The 16,901-nt window shown below is 38.6% G+C and overlaps 1 protein-coding gene across 1 annotated transcript in view; it reads left to right on the forward strand.

Annotated features, from left to right (window-relative positions):
• Positions 1-16,901, forward strand: part of MRPL48 (mitochondrial ribosomal protein L48) — a 68,297-nt gene that overhangs the window by 21,862 nt on the left and 29,534 nt on the right. Inside the window, exons 6-8 of the mRNA XM_081790163.1 lie at positions 2,562-2,614; positions 5,505-5,542; positions 9,431-9,484. Of these exons, the coding sequence (XP_081646289.1) occupies positions 2,562-2,614; positions 5,505-5,542; positions 9,431-9,484 (145 nt within the window). The remainder of the gene's footprint in view (positions 1-2,561; positions 2,615-5,504; positions 5,543-9,430; positions 9,485-16,901) is intronic.

Genomic DNA, 16,901 nt, shown 5'->3' on the forward strand with positions numbered 1-16,901 from the left:
ACTCAACAAAATAGATGTGGGTGCTTAATAAATGGCATTCACTTTCTAATCACTTATTTATTCACAAAAACAAACCTTGACTGAAAGTCTACAACGTGCCTGAGAAGAATACAACATGACCTCTGCCCCTGAGGAGCTCTTAGTTTAGCATAGTGGTGTATGGGTGAATCTTCTGGGGAGAATGTTCATGACTTTGAGCAGATTCTCAGTGTCTGTATCACCCCAAACGCTAAGAACTTCTCCTGGCCATCTCCACCTGAATTTCTTGCCAGAGGTGCTTATTATTCGTATCACCTATTTTGTCTTAAATCATATAATGCTTGTGGTATATTGCTTAGCTGTTTATTTTTATTTTATTTTATTTTTTAAGGCTTATTTATTTTTTAGAGAGAGAGTGCAAGAGGGAGAGGGGCAGAGAGAGAGAGGGAGACAGGATCCCAGGTAGGCTCTGCACTGACTGCAGCCAGCTGGATGCCGGGCTCAAAGTCATGAACAATGAGATCCTGACCTGAGCCAAAGTCAGACAGAAGCTCAACCAACCAAGCCACCCAGGTGCCCACTTAGCTGTTTAATATAGATGTATGTCTGTATCTCCAGCCATTCAAACTCCTACAGGACAGGGATTATGCTTACATTTTTTTAGCAGCTCTGTTGAGATACAATTCATATACCATACAATTCACCCATTTAAAGTGTACAATTCAATGGCTTTTAATATATTCAGAGTATGGGGTGCCTGGCTGGCTCATCCAGTAGAGTATGGAAGAGCATGTGTTCAAGCCCTACGTTGGGCTTAGAGATTACTTTAAAACACACGCACACACACACACACACACACACACACACACAGAGTGTGCATCCTTCACTACAGTCTATTTTAGAACATTTTGGTCACCCCAAAAAGAAACCCCATATCCCTTAGGTGTCATCCCCACCATCTCAGACTCTAGCTGTAGGCAACCACTAATCTACTTTCTTTCTCAATAGGTTTGCCTGTTTTGGGTATTTCATATAAATGGAGTCATACAATATCTGGCTCTTTGTGACTGGCTTCTTTCACTTAGTGTAATATTTTCAAAGTCTGTCTATGTTGTTACATTTGTTTTTATATTCCCTTTAATACTTAGCACAGTAGTTGGCATATAACAGCCTTTTAAAAAATAAAATTTATTTTATTATATTAAAAAAACTATTTTTTTGTTGTTTATTTTGAGAGAGAGAGTGTGTGTGTGAGCAGGGGAGGGGCAGAGAGAGAGGGAGAGAGAGAATCCCAAGCAGGCTCTGTGCTGTCAGCACAAAGCTTGATACCGGGCTCGATCTTACGAGTCATGAGATCATGACCTGAGCTAAGATCAAGAGTCGGAAGCTTAACCAACTGAGCCATCCAGGCACCCCAAAATAAAATTTATTTTAGAATAGTTTTAGAATTACAGAAAAGTTGCAACGATAGTACAGAGAATTTCCACATACCACACATCCAGTTTTGACTATTATTATCTTACACTTTTCATAAATTAATTAACTGATACTGATATATTATTAACTAAAGTCCATCTTTTTTCCTATTTCTTTCATTTTTTTAAAATCTAATGTCATTTTTCTGTTCCAGGATTCCATCCAGGATATTATATTACATTTAGTCATTACATTTAGTCACCACGTCTCCTTAGGCTTCTCTTATCTATGACAGTTTCTCAGACTTTCTTTGTGTAATAGGTTTTTAACATGTACATGTTGAAGGGATTTAAATTGTTACCCGTAGAGGACAGGACTGTCTCTTTATATTAGAGAGTCTTAGGACATTTAGTATTTATTATCTAGTTACTTTATAAAAAGACCTCTATGTTAAACACTCCCTTAGTAAAGTTATACCACTGATCTTTCAAGTGGATGCCAGTAGGGCAGAGTGAGCTTGAAATAACTGGGGAGGGTGGAAACTCAGGGAAGTTGCCACTGCTACTGTCTCCTGTCATTGTTTTGTTGATATTGGCATTTATTATTATTATTATTATTATTATTATTATTATTATTATTATTGAGACTGTGCTGTAACAGAGGCATAGCCTCTGGAGTAAAACAGTCCTGTTAGGCCCTTATTAGCTGTAATTTCTTAGAATATAAATTCTGTGGGCCTCAGCTGTCTCACCTGTAAAATTGCCTTGCAGTGTGTTGAAAATTAAGGAAGAATTAAGAAAGTCCCTTGCATGGTGCCTGTGCTTGGCAGATGCATAGTTGTTGATTGATATTAGAAAAAAATTAGATTAAATTGGAAAGGGAAAATAAGGTAAAAAAAAAAAAAAGAGCAGCATGGGAAGAGAACTTCTGGGTGTTTTGTTTTGTTTTGTTTTGTTTTAGCATTTTCTATAGTGGGTGGAATAAGAAAGAAGATGACTTTGGTTTGCCTACATATTTGTTGTCAACTGAAGGACATCATCTTTGCTAGACAAGAGCCTTTGGGTTCTTTTTGGTTTGTATGCTTTGAGTTTCTAGCGTCTTTTTGAAGAAGTGCTTGGAAGGCTATGAATGGTTAAGGTTGTCCTAACATGGCTATTTTGCTGTAGGTGCTGTGTCCAAGGAATGATACCATTTTTAAGCAAGTCTTTTCTCTCTTAAGGTAAGGATATTAATAACAGTGGTTAAATATAGCCAATATTTGCACTCGGCTAGGGTTTACCCATCATTTGTCTTTCATCATCTCCACTTGTGTGTCTGCTAAACATCTCAAGTATTAACTCTCCTGCCATTTTTCTCTTTCCCCATTCTCAGTAAATGACAACTCCATTCATGTAGTTGCCCAGGCCAAAGTTCTTGCAGTCAGTCTTGACACTGTTATTTTTCTCACTGTACATCCAATTCTTTAACAAATCCTCTCAGCTCTACTTATGAAATATACACAGAATCAGACCATTTCTCACCTCCAGTTTCAGGTCTCATGTTTTCTGTTTTGCTAAACTACTAGGGACCAGTTCCTTCTAATCTTCCTTATTACCATCATCCTGCCTCCTAACTGTTCCTCCTTCTTTTTGATTTTAGCATGAAGGATAGAAGACAAAACTTAGTTTGTATTTGACAAAACTTAGTTTTGTCTTCTAATCGGAGTGGTCCATTTATTTATTAATGTTTTTTGTTTATTTTGATAGAGGAAGAGAGAGAGGGGGAGAGAGAGAGAGAGAGAGAGAGAGAGAATCCCAAGCAGAGAGAGAGAGAGAGAGAGAGAGAGAGAGAATCCCAAGCAAGCTCTGAGCTGTCAGTGCAGAACCCGATGTGGGGCTTGAACTTATGACCAGGGAAATCATGACCTGAGCCAAACTCGAATCGGAGGCTTAACCAGCTGAGCCACCCAGGTGCCCCCAGAGTGGTTCTTTTTAAAATCAAGTTTCTCTCTCAGAACTCTCCAACGGTATCCCATCTTACTCAAAATAAAATCTACACTCCACCATATCCTGCAAGGCTTTACATAATCTGTTCCCTCATCCGCATACTACTACTTACTCAGTTTTAGCCACACTGGTGGCTCCCTTTCTAGTCCTTGATGATCTAAGCACTCTCCTGAACCCCAGGATCTTTGCCCATTCTTCCCTTAGATATCCATATGGCTTGACCCCCTTACCTTATTCAGGTTTGTGCCCAGATGTCATCTTATCAGAGAGGTCTGCAATGACTACCCTATGTAAAATAGCTCCTTCCACCCCAATCAGACTTTATTTCCTTACCTTGCTTTGTTTTTCTTCATTGCAGGTATCATCACCTGACACATTTTATATATATTGTATGTGTACAGATACCAGATATTTAAATTGTCTTCCCTATCTGTCCCCTAGAATATAAGTATCATGTAGATAAGGATTTTGTTAGTGTTGTTTCCTGCTGTATCCTTAGAGCCTAGAATGGTGTCTTGCACATAGCAGGCATTTAATAAATATTTGTTTAATGAACGAATAGATCCTTATAGTGATCTCATGAAACAGGTCATATTATCTTAATTTTATACATAAATAACTTAGGTACAGAGAGGTAAATTAATTGCTCTAAGATGACATAGCTAATATGTTGTTGGAGTTAGGATTCAAACCCAAGTTCTTTTTTCACTGCCTTGCATATATAGTTTGCTACCTCCCATCTTCTCTAAATGATAATGAATGGCATTTGGTGGTTTATTTCTCTATTCAGTAGAGATATTCACTGAGTGTTTTATGTGTGGCAGCCATATAATATAAAACAATGAATTGTATATCTCCCTGGACCACATGACAGTCATGAGCCTGAATGATTTCTTTAATCCTTTACATTTATTGAGGCCTCTCTCCTATTATTCCCTTTCCATCTTAATCTATTTTTCCATCATTAATCAGTCAACTCTTCAATAAGTAGTTACTATAGAACCATTTTACATGTTCTCTCTAATCTTCACAAAAACATGACAGGACAAATATAAATATTGTCATTTTACAAAAGAGGAAACTGGCTCAGAGAGTTTAAGATAGATTTTCAATCTCATGGGATTATACTATTATTATCTGCATTTTAAAGAGGAGATAACTGAGTTACAGAGATCTAAAAAACTTGTTGAAGGTCACAGTTTGAACATGGTAGAGTCAGCATTTAATCACGGATCTGCTGGTCTCCCAACTTGTTCTGCAATTTAGTTTCAAAACTTCGCAGGATGCTGAACCTGATAACCTAGTGAGCTGACAGAGCCGTATAATTCTCTTCCATGTTCTTTGGTTTCTGTATTCAGTCTGCAGTCATTGCTGTCCTTTCCTCTCCACTCCCTGAGCATGTTCTAATAATGCAAGACTACCACCTCACTAGTTCTTTTGCCTCAGTCTCACCTCTTCCCATTCATTGCTCACCTGCTGCCAAGGTTAACTTTCCAAAGCTTAAACTTGATCATGTCACTCCTGTGCTTAAACTCGGCTAGGAGCTTCCCACTGCCTATACAGAGTAAAGACCAAACTCCTTATCACAGCATACAAGGTTCTTCCTCACCTGGCCCAGGAGAACCTCTTTCACCAACTCCCCTTTTCCCTGCTGCTTAAGTTCTACCCATATCCAGCTGCTTGTTGTTCCCCAAACATACCACTTTCATACCTCTGCCTGGAATGCTTTTCCTTAAGGCTAAATAGTTGAGAACAGTTCTTCATTTTTAAAACTCCAGTCAAACAGTTTTACCCCCTCTAGCAGAAATGACCACATTTTCCTTCATGTTCCACCAAATCTTGTATAAGTTTTCATTCTGGATCAGCAATGTATTGTGGCTCACATTTGTTTACATGTCTCTCTCCCAACTAGACTATAGAGAGAGACATTTTACTTATTTTTATATCCTTAGGATGTCTGGCACACAATAGCACCTAATAATGTTTGTGGAAAGACGGGAAAGAGGGAATAAGGGAATTTCTAGCATTGACTTATCCTTAATGAGAGGCATACACGTTTTGGTAATGGTATAGATTAAATGTGGGTATCTAATTTTATTCAGCATACTCTTTCCCTCTTTTTAGATTCAGAACTTCAGGAGAAAATCCCATCTGTTCTGCAGGTATGTGGTTATTTCCTGATATAGTCTGCCTGCTTTAAGTGACCCTCTAATGATCTGTAATAATTTTGTCTAGAAAGATTCCTAACATATCTTTGAGAAGAGTGGCTGGGACCACATTCCACCCCTCACGTGGAATTGGGCAATGGGCAAGAATCTAAAGTAGTGGTTAAGAGCAAGAGCTCTATAGGAAGTTTGGATTCCAGCTCTACCGCATACTTACTCTGTGACCTTTGGCTACCTCACCATAGCTTACTTTCTTCACTTAAAACAATGAGGATAATTATAGTACAAACTACAGTGAATTATTTGAAGATTCAATGAGATAAAATACCTAAAATTAATTATTATAATTGTAATTGCTACTATTTCAGACCTGTATTTCATGTCTATCATCTACCAGGCAAGGGCTTTTCTTACAGTATTTTGTCCAAAATAAATGTCCATTCAATCTGATTAACTCAATAAATTTCAATCTGCTTCAACCCAATTACTTGCCCTTTTTGCTTTGTCTATTATGTGAGAAGTTTCAAAGTAGCTGTTTGATTTTAATGACATCTGTCATCTGCCTAAAGAGTCAGAGGCAAAGGAAAGGGAGAAAAGAAGGGAACTAACGTTTACTGAGCGCCTCACATATGTCAGCAGTACATAAAGAGGTTTTACATCTATTATTTTTCTTCAGAAGATGGCAGCAGTATGTAGAGCATCACCATTTCTACCAGCCCCACTGCCCAGCATCTCAAAATATGAGCTTATTTTTACTTATTCATTCTCTCAACAAACATTTATTGTACCAAGATGTGTTTCAGGTGCTGGGATACAACGTTGAGAGGATACAGTCCTTGCCATTTGGAAAGCTTACAGTCTTGAAAGAATTTTTTCCCTAAGAACATACAGTGAACACTTTTCTACCCACCAATTATTTATTTATTTTTAATTATTATTCATTTTTTTGAAGAAAGACAGTGTGAGCAGGAGAGGGGCAGAGAGAGAGGGAGACACAGAATCTGAAGCAGGCTCCAGGCTCTGAGCTGTCAGCACAGAGCCCAACGTGGGGCTCAAACCCATGAACAGTGAGATCATGACCTGAGCCGAAGTCGGACACTTAACCGACTGAGCCACCCAGGTGCCTCTCTACCCATCATTTAGAATAATTTGTTGTTAACATTTTGCTTTCTCTATCAGGCATCATGACACTTCACTCTTAAACAGCTCAGCATTTCTAGAAGTAAGAACATTCTCTACATTCTGTTAAAGAACTGCAATACTATCATCTCACTCAGGAAAATTAATAGTAATGCTCCCATATCATCTAATACTCTATCCATTTCAGTAATTACCTGCAAAATGTCTTTTCTGGGCATTGTTTATAACCAAAAGCCTGTGAAATTTCCCACTTTGTATTTCACTGTTATGTCACTTTTAATCTAGAGCAGTTCTACCACTTTTATTTCTCTCTAATAGTAACATTAAAAAAAATAATTTATTGTCAAGTTAGCTAACATACAGTGCATACAGTGTGCTTTTGGCTACGGGAGTAGATTCCCATGATTCATCACTTACATAACAGTAACTTTTTGACTAGGTCAGACCATCTGTCTTATAGAATGTCCTCCCTTCTTGATTTGTCTGATTGTTTCCTACTGCTGTTGTAGAACATGTTCTGTCTCCTTCCTACAACCTGGAAGTTAGATCTAAAAGCTTGACAAGATTTAAATTAAACCATTTAAGCAAGAAAATTTCATAACAGATGCCCTGAACTTCATTTTTTAAAAAATGTTTATTTATTTTTGAGAGAGTACAAATGGGGGAGGGGTAGAGAGAGAAGAAGACAGAAGATCTGAAGCAGGTTCCCTGCTGACAGCAGAGAGATGGATGCAGGACTAGAACTCACGAACCAACCATGAGATCATGACCTGAGCCCAAGTTGGACGCTTAACCAATTGAGCCACCCAGGTGCCCCGATTCAGGTGCCCTGAACTTCATATGGCATCCTCTCAGGAGATTTAAAAAAAATAACTAAGAATATCTAATTATAAAATTGAAAGACATGCATTTAAAGAACATGGGAAATAAACATACATATACACAAGAAGCTGAAGTAGACAGAAAATAAAAATAATACTATTCAGAAATTATTGTTTAAAAAAAAAGTTATTGTTTAACATTTTGTTGTGTATCCTAACAGGTCTTTTTCTAGGCATTTATATCTCTTTCTCCATAGATATATACATACATACATACATACATAAGTAGGTGGATAGAGGGATGGATTTTGTTTGTTTTGCAGTGATGGGAACAAATGATGTAATGTTTTATAATCTTTTTTTTTCTTAATCCATAGTGAATATGTCTCTACTACCTTGAAGATATAAGTATAGTTATTTTGAATGTACTGCCTTATATTGGACAGTTCGAAGGGGAAGATTTTGTTTTTTAATTTTTTTTAACGTTTATTTATTTTTGAGAGAGAGACAGATCGTGAGTGGGGCAGGGGCAGGGGCAGAGAGAGGAGTAGGCACAGAATCCGAAGCAGGCTCCAGGCTCTAAGTTGTCAACACAAAGCCTGGAGGCAGGGCCTGAACCCACAAGCAGCAAGATCATGACCTGAGCCAAAGTCGGGATGCTCAACTGACTGAGCTACCCAGGTGCCTGAAGGGAAGATTTTGAGTCTGGCTTTGAACATGTTGAATTGGAGTGCCTATGGGGAGGATAGTAGCCCATTGGATACATTGATACTGAATTCAAATTATAGGTCTGGATTGAAACTGTACATTTGGAAACCATCATATTGTCAATGTTAATTGACGTCATGACAGTGAATGGGATCAAGGCCCAAGAATCAGGCCCTTAGGAACTCCAACATTTAAAAACTGGGTAGAGGGTGAAAGAGATGGCTAATGAGGTTGAAAAAAGGAGGCCAAACTGGTAGGAGAAAACCAGCATAGTATAATTTCATGTCAGACACAAGGAGAATGTTTCAAGAAGGGAAGAGTGGTCAAGTATGTTGGAGTTAGCACTGGGTGCTGCTGAGAGATCATGAAAGATAAGACCCTAACATTCTTTGTCTTTAGCAACATGGAGGTCACTGGTGATCTTAGGAAGGCAGTGTGTTGTGTAGGTGGGGTGGGGCTAGTTGTGGAAGTCAACTGTGAGTTGACAAGTGAATAGGGGTTGGAGAGCTAGAGAAAGCTGTTACAATGTTTTTATGACCTCTGAGCAGGAGCAGAGAGAATTAGAAGGAGGTGGAGAGGAATGTGGGGTCCAGGAAAGGTGTTGTGTTTGTTTTTTTAACGTGTTTTTTTTCTCTTTTACACTTTTTATTTTGAAAGATTAAAAAAATATGGAAGAGAAAAAAAAGATAATATATCACAAAACCCAGATTGGGCAATTACTAACATTTTGCTAGATGTTCATTTTATTTTGTTTCGTTTTGTTTTAAAAAGAGATTATGATCAAGTGCACTTATTTCCCAGCTTTGGTCTCTTCTCTTACCTGTCAATTAGAGGCAAAATTCATTTTGAACTGGTATGTGTTCTGAGTAAAGTTTTTTTTTTTTTTAATTACAATTAAAATTATCAACTAAGAATTGTAAATGCACTTATATGGATGCATAGGATAAACGTAAATATAAACTGTACAAAAAGGTGTATGATGAAAAGCTGAATTTTCTGTTTCCCAGTCTTACTTCCCAGTGGTATCTACTGATCACAATTTCGTATATATTTTTCAAGAAGTTGTGTTCATATACGAGCATATATATTTTATGTGTGTATAACTGTGTCTTAATGCTGGACATTTAGGTTGTCCTTAGTTTTTGCTATTTCAAAAAAAATGCTGCAGCAACAATCTTTATACTTCTTTGTGAACTTGTTTCTGTACATCTGTAAGATAAATTCCTGGAATTGAAATTGCTGAGTCAATGGATTGTGATTAAAATTTTTGGTAAGTATCATCAGATTGCCCTTCAGAGAAGCTGTATTAATTTACATTTCTATTCTCTGGTCAAAACTGGGTTTAAAAAAAATCTTATTTTTTTGATAGTAAAAAATTATGCCTCATAATTTACATTTCTTGAGAGAGTTTATCATCTTTCCATATTTTTATTGTCTATTTGTATTTCTTTCCTTATGAACTGCCTGTCTATATTTTTTGCCCATTTTTTTATTGGATTGTTTGCTTTTTCATTTTACATAGTTTTAATATATTAAGGAAATTAGCATTTTTCTGTCATCTCTGCTTTGCATTGCTTCTAGTTATCTGTTTCTTGACTTTTTGTGTTTTTTGTTGGAAAGAAGTTTTACGTTTTTATATACCTAAGTTTATTAATCTTTGATTTCTAGATTTTGATACTTGCTTAGAAAGATATCTGTTCCAGGATTAGTTTAATCTTCATGTTATCTTCTGGTATTTTTTCCCCTTTATATATGTAATCCATCTGGAATTAGAAGTGAGTAGGGATGCAATCCCACCCCCTCCCAAAAAAAATGGGTAGTCAGTTGTTTCAACATTTATCGAAACATCCATTGATTGAAAAATCCATAGGTTGAAACTCATATACTAAGTTTCCATATAGATCTGGGATTATTTTAACTTTGTTCCATTGATTTGTCTGTATATTTGATGCCACTACTAACCCTTCTTTTTTTTTTTTCTTAATTTTTTTTTTTAACGTTTATTTATTTTTGAGACAGAGAGAGACACAGCGTGAATGGGGGAGGGTCAGAGAGAGGGAGACACAGAATCTGAAACAGGCTCCAGGCTCTGAGCTGTCAGCACAGAGCCCGACGCGGGGCTTGAACTCATGGACCTCGAGATCATGACCTGAGCCGAAGTCGGCCGCTTAACCGACTGAGCCACCCAGGCGCCCCTCTACTAACCTTCTTAATACTACTGGTTACTATAGTTTTATAGTATATTTTAGTATTGAAAGGTACTTAAATCTGAGGCTTTTGGGGGTTTTATTTTGTTTTTAAAGCTAGGATCAAATAGGGCATGTTAAAATCTATTGAAAAAGATCCTGTAGGGATCCTTTTGAGTAAACATAATTTACTCAAACAGTTTTCTATTTAGAGAAATTTAAGCTGTCTCTAGGATTTTTGTTGTTGTTATTGTTCTACTACTTAATTTTATTTATTTATTTATTTATTTATTTATCTATTTAAAATTTACATCCAAATTAGTTAGCATATAGTGCAACAATGATTTCAGGAGTAGATTCCTTAGTGTCCCTTACCCATTTAGCCCATCCCCCCTCCCACAACCCCTCCAGCAACCCTCAGTTTGTTCTCCATATTTATGAGTCTCTTCTGTTTTGTCCCCCTCCCTGTTTTTATATTTTTGTTTCCCTTCCCTTATCTTCATCTGTTTTGTCTCTTAAAGTCCTCATATGAGGGAAGTCATATGATTTTTGTCTTTCTCTGACTGACTTAGCATAATACCCTCCAGTTCCATCCACGTAGTTGCAAAAGGCAAGATTTCATTCTTTTTGATTGCCGAGTAATACTCCATTGTATATATATACCACATCTTCTTTATCCATTCATCCATCGATGGACATTTGGGCTCTTTCCATACTTTGGCTATTGTTGATAGCACTGCTATAAACATTGGGGTGCATGTGTCCCTTCGAAATAGCACACCTGTATCCCTTGGATAAATACCTAGTAGTGCAATTGCTGGGTCATAGGATAGTTCTATTTTTAGTTTTTTGAGGAACCTCTATACTGTTTTCCAGAGTGGCTGCACCAGCTTGCATTCCCATAGGATTTTTCAATGTAAAGAACACTATGATAAACATCCATGTACATCAGTATTTGTATTCTTGTCTGATTATTAACTTAGAATACATTTTTTTTCAAGAATTATTAATGTTTATTTATTTTTGAGAGAGAGAGAGAGAGAGAGACAGAGCTCGAAAGGGGAAGGGCCAGAGAGAGAGGAAGACACAGAATCTGAAGCAGGCTCCAGACCCCGAACTGTCAGCACAGAGCCTGATGTGGGGCTTGAACTCATGAACCGCGAGGTCATGACCTGAGCCAAAGTTGTACGCTTAACCGACTGAGCCACCCAGGCGCCCCTTAGAATACATTTCTAAAAGTCAAACTGGTTGGATCAAAGGAAGTGTGCATTCTTTTTTTTAATGTTTACTTATTTATTTCGAGAGAATGAGAGCAGGGGAGGGGCAGAGAGAGAGAAAGGAGAGAGTCCCAAGCAGGCTCTGTGCTGCCAGAGTCCATCACAGGGCTTGAACCCATGAACCATGAGATTATGACCCAAGCTGAAATCTAGAGTCAAATGCTTAACCAAGTGAGCCACCCAGGTGTCCCAGGAAATGCACGTTTTACAGCTATTGATGTGCATTACCAAATTGGTCTCCAGAAAGATTGTGCTATTTTATACTTATTTGGTATTTGAGAATCCCCTTTTTTTACACTCATCAACGTTGAATGCTACTATTTTTTTTTTTTTTTTTTTTTTTTTTTTGATATTTGGAAATATTATGGGGTGCCTGGGTGGCTCAGTTGGGTAAGTGTCCGACTTCGGCTCAGGTCATGATCTCATGGCTTATGAGTTCAAGCCCCATGTCAGGCTCTGTGGTGACAGCTCAGAGCCTGGATCCTGCTTTGGATTCTGCGTCTGCCTCTCTGTCCTTTCCCCATTCACACTCTGTCTCTCTGTGTCTCCCAAAAATGAATAAACGTTAAAAAATTTTTGTTAATATTTGGTAATATTATAAGTTAAAAAATGCTATCCTTCGTATTTGTAGTTTGCATGTGTTTGATTACTAGTTGGTTGACTGTATTTTCATATATTTACCTGCCATTTGTCTTTTCCTTTGCCCATTTTATAATTGTTGTCAGGGAATCCTAGTGCCTAGAAGGCCCAGAGAAGCTCACCAATGCTGGCATGCCAAGATAATTCTACTTGAAAGGACATAGTTTTGTTGACATTTTTCACGAGTTCTTTGAGATATCCTAACGTCAGAAATTCCAAGATTGAATTATAATGATTTTCAGAAAAGAGTGGGGAGCAGTGCCCTATTCTTACCTTTACCCGTCATTCTCTCTGTAGGCTTGGGTACCATCCCAGCTGCTCTCTCCAAGAGATGGGCATGGTTGTAGTGATTGTCTTTTTCTTACTGATTTAAACGTACATAGAGAGGTAGAAGTAAATACATAAAAAGAAGTCTAAGGAGCTTAAATAAAGAGAACTCAGAGTCCTCTCATTACAGCATGAGCAAAAAGATGGAATCAGAGAAACATGGCACATTCAAATCCAGGTAGTTCAGTGTACTATAATTAGAAAAACTGGAAAAGTTTTTCATTGTAGTTTGTCTTGGTAAAATATCTTAAAAACCTTTAAAAAAAAGAGCAATTTCTGAGCACATACTATTTGTCAGGTGCTGGGGTATACCTGCCCTTGTGTTGTGTAAGGATCTGAATGGAGAGAGAATATCCTGTAATTAATCCTGACTGGGGCTACCCCAGTAATTTTCTCTTTCTCTCCAGCATAGCCCTGCTAAAATTACTTGTGCTAATTTTGAAAGAGAAGTAAAATGACATTGTTTACCCCATCCTAGATTAATGGGTTTAGTTTTCAGTTTAATAAGCAAGGACACTGAAGGACAGTCACGCTGTCATATATAAAGTAAAGGGATGTGATGTGGGAGAAGTCAATACTGATTACATCCTATAATTGTGCTAATTGAAAGATCTTCAGAGCCTCCTTTTGAAACCCTGGGGTTCTGTGTCTTCAGTGAAAAGAGTTGCCTTTCCTCTTAGGAGGCTGCAATGTTAATGTGACAGCAGGAAAGCCAGTTTGATGACTAGGAGCAGGGGAAGAATTCAGTTGAACTTATTAGAAATCAGAGGCTTTCAAACTGGTACACTTTATAACGTAAACAACTGGCTAATTAAGCTGTTTAAACACTGGTAATTTAACCAAAACCTTTCATTTAAGGGGGAAAATGGTTAATTTAACAGTAGCTTGAACCAGCTTTTTAATTAACCAGCTGCTCTAATTATAGGAATTGCCCTAAACTGAATTTGAAAATGCTTATTCGCCAAGGAATTCCAGCAGATGAGAGGCTGAGGCAGGCAGTGTGGCGCTTTCGCCTAAGATGTGTCACCATCTCAAAGATCACCTTTTTGAAACCAGTGGGGGGCGGGGGGTGGGGGGGAGGTGGCGGTGATTCAGTTTCTGTGTACTTAAAGATGGTGGTTGGAATCTGAGTTTTCTTCTTTATTTACACAGAACGTTTCACTATAAAGCGGAAGTATCCAAGAATTATAACCACGAAGTAAATTCGATGGTCTTTGTATGTTTAGGGCAACAGAGTAGGTTCATGGAGATGGTGATATTTGAGCTGGCGCTGGAGGCTGGCTAGGATTTCACTAGTCTGAGAGGTGTAGTCCCTGCAGGGGGGCCGCCCAGCATGGCACAGAGGCACGACAACTGTGTGGCTTATACAGAATGGCAAGCGTTCTTTCTGTGGCTGAGGAGCAAACTCTAGAGGATGGAATGGGGGGGATGTAGATACAGTGAGATCAACAACAACTTAGCCAAGGCTACTGCTTGAATCTCCTAACCTACCCACGTTCTTTTTCCCCACCCCCTTGTCCATACATCAACCAAAGAGATCTTTTAAAAACATACCAGTCATATACTTTCCCTGCTTTAGGCTGTTCAGCTTGAAATCCAAACCCTTCACAAGGCGGAGAGTGGTGTGTTCCCACCTCTGCTCTAGTCTCTGGTATCTTCTGTGCCCTTTTCACTTTGCTTCAGGCACACTGACAGCATTTCTCTTCCTTGAATGTGCCAAGTGGTGTCCCACAATGGGGCCTTTGAACATGCTGCTCCCTCTCCCTGGAACATTTATCCTCTGTCTTTTGCCTAATAAATTCCTTTCAGGTCTCAATTTGTTTTATTTATTTTTTTGAATAGATAATATGTGTATACCTTTATCTACAGTAAAGATACAAAAGAATATAAAATAAGCAGTAAGTCTCCCACTCCTCCTGCTTTCTAATCACTTCCCTTCCTTGTGGATAACCACTATTTTCCTCTGAATTCTGGTCTCAGTTCACATGTCATTTTTTTCAGAGAGGGCTTCTTGATCTTCCAGTCTAAAATAGATCCACCAGCTGTATGGCCATAGCCTTCTGTGCTTTTTTTTTTTCAGTATCACAATTTGTAATTTTATATTTATTTTGTGACTATTCCGTTAATGATTCCCTCCTCCCACTAGACAGTAAGCTTCATACTACAGCTCTGGAACCTGAAGACTCAAAGGGTCAAAGGTCTTAGATTCAGAGAGACAGAATTGGGATAGTAGCCAAGAAGATACCTCAGTTGTGTTCAGTGCTCCTTTGGAACCTCTGTCAAAAATACCTCCTTCTTCCTTGAATGGTAAATTCTTACTCCTCTTTAAAGAATGCATTTGTTACCTCTTCTGAACCTATTCCCATTACCCTCCCCTACTCCCACCACCTCCCCCCACCAAGGTAGATTCATTGTTCCTTCCTCTAGGCACTCACTACCTTGTTCTCATCTCTATTAAAGTAATTTGTACACCATAAGGTAATTATCTGCTTTCCTATCATCTTTCCCTAGTACCCATTGAGTGTCTCCAGGGAAAGGGGCATATTCTAGTCATCTTTGTCCCAGTGTCTATACAGTTTTTGGCATGTACTAGTAAATGTGGAGTAATGCATATCATGGAAGGGACTCATGATATCTAGGGTTTGTCTTGATGAAATAGTGTGGGTTGTAAATGCAGGATTGGCTCTGAAGCCAATCTCTGATTGGCCTGGCATAGAGCAGACCTGCTTGGAAGTCCATTTTAGAAAAGAGAAGCCTAAGAAACATTTCACTTCTCCACACCATTTTCTTTTTAACCTCCCTGTAGAATGGTGGCCCTGGGGAAGATGAGGGCAGGACCACAGGAACTAGGAGGAAAGGGAGCAGAACCTAGGACTAACACTTCTCCAGAAGGTAGACAGTGAGTAAGAGAGACAGAGAAGAGCTGTGGAGGGCTGGTTCTAGTGAAAGAGTAGAGATAAGAAACTGATATCTGAGCTAGGAAAGATCATATCTAGCCAGAATTTATATTCCAGAAATTCAGACGTTATAATAACCCATCTGAGTACAGGCTGTTCAGTGAGATAGACCTGGGTTTAAATTGCAGTTCTGCCTTTCACTTGCTGGATGACCTCGGCCAATTCACTATATCTTTTGAACTATAGTTTCTTTTTTCTTTTTAATTTTTTTTAACATTTTTTATTTTTTGAGAGAGACAGAGACACAGTGCGAGTTGGGGAGGGGCAGAGAGAGAGGGAGACACAGAATCCAAAGCAGGCTCCAGGCTCTGAGCTGTCAGCACAGAGCCCGATGCGGAGCTTGAAGCCACAAACTGCGAGATCATGACCTGAGCTGAAGTTGGCCGCTTAACTGACTGAGTCACCCAAGCGCCACTCTTTCTTCTTTTTAAATTAAGTTTTTAATTTTAATTCCAATTCCAGGGCTCCTGGGTGGCTTGGTCAGTTGAGCGTCTGACTTTGGCTTAGGCCATGATCTCACAGTTCATGAGTTCTAGCCCTGCATTGGGCTCACTACTCTCAGTGCAGAGCCTGCTTCAGATCCTCTGTCCCCCTCTCTCTCTGCCCCCGCTCTACTCATGCTTTTTAAAAAATAAATAGTTCCTTGGGGCGCCTGGGTGGCTCAGTCGGTTGGGCGTCCGACTTCGGCTCAGGTCGTGATCTCATGGTTTGTGGGTTCGTGCCCCGCGTCGGGCTCTGTGCTGACAGCTCAGAGCCTGGAGCCTGCTTCGGATTCTGTGTCTCCCTTTCTCTGACCCTCCCCCGTTCATGCTCTGTCTCTCTCTGTCTCAAAAATAAATAAACATTAATAAATAAATAAATAAATAAATAGTTCCGGTATAGCTACCATACAGTGTTATATTAGTTTTAGGTCTATAGTATCGTAATTCAACAATTCCATACATTACCCTGTGCTCATCATGGTAAGTATACTCTTTAATCCCCATCACCTATTTTACCCCTCCCCCACGCACCTCCCCTCTGATAGCCATCAGTTTGTTCTCTAAAGTTAAAAATCTGTTTCTTTGTCTCTCTTTTTTTTCTTTGCTTATTTGTTTTGTTTCTGAAATTCTACATATGACCAAAATCATATGGTATTTGTCTTTCTCTGACTGACTTATTTCACTTAACATTATACTCCCTAGATCCATCCATGTTGTTGCAAATGGCAGGATTTCATTCTTTTTTTATGGCTGAATAATATTCCTTTGTATATATACACACACTACTTCCTTTCATCTATCAATGGACATTTGGGCTGC

Source organism: Panthera onca, chromosome D1 (genome assembly GCF_046562875.1).
Source record: "Panthera onca isolate mPanOnc1 chromosome D1, mPanOnc1 haplotype 2, whole genome shotgun sequence".
In the NCBI taxonomy this organism is placed as follows: Eukaryota; Metazoa; Chordata; class Mammalia; order Carnivora; family Felidae; genus Panthera; species Panthera onca.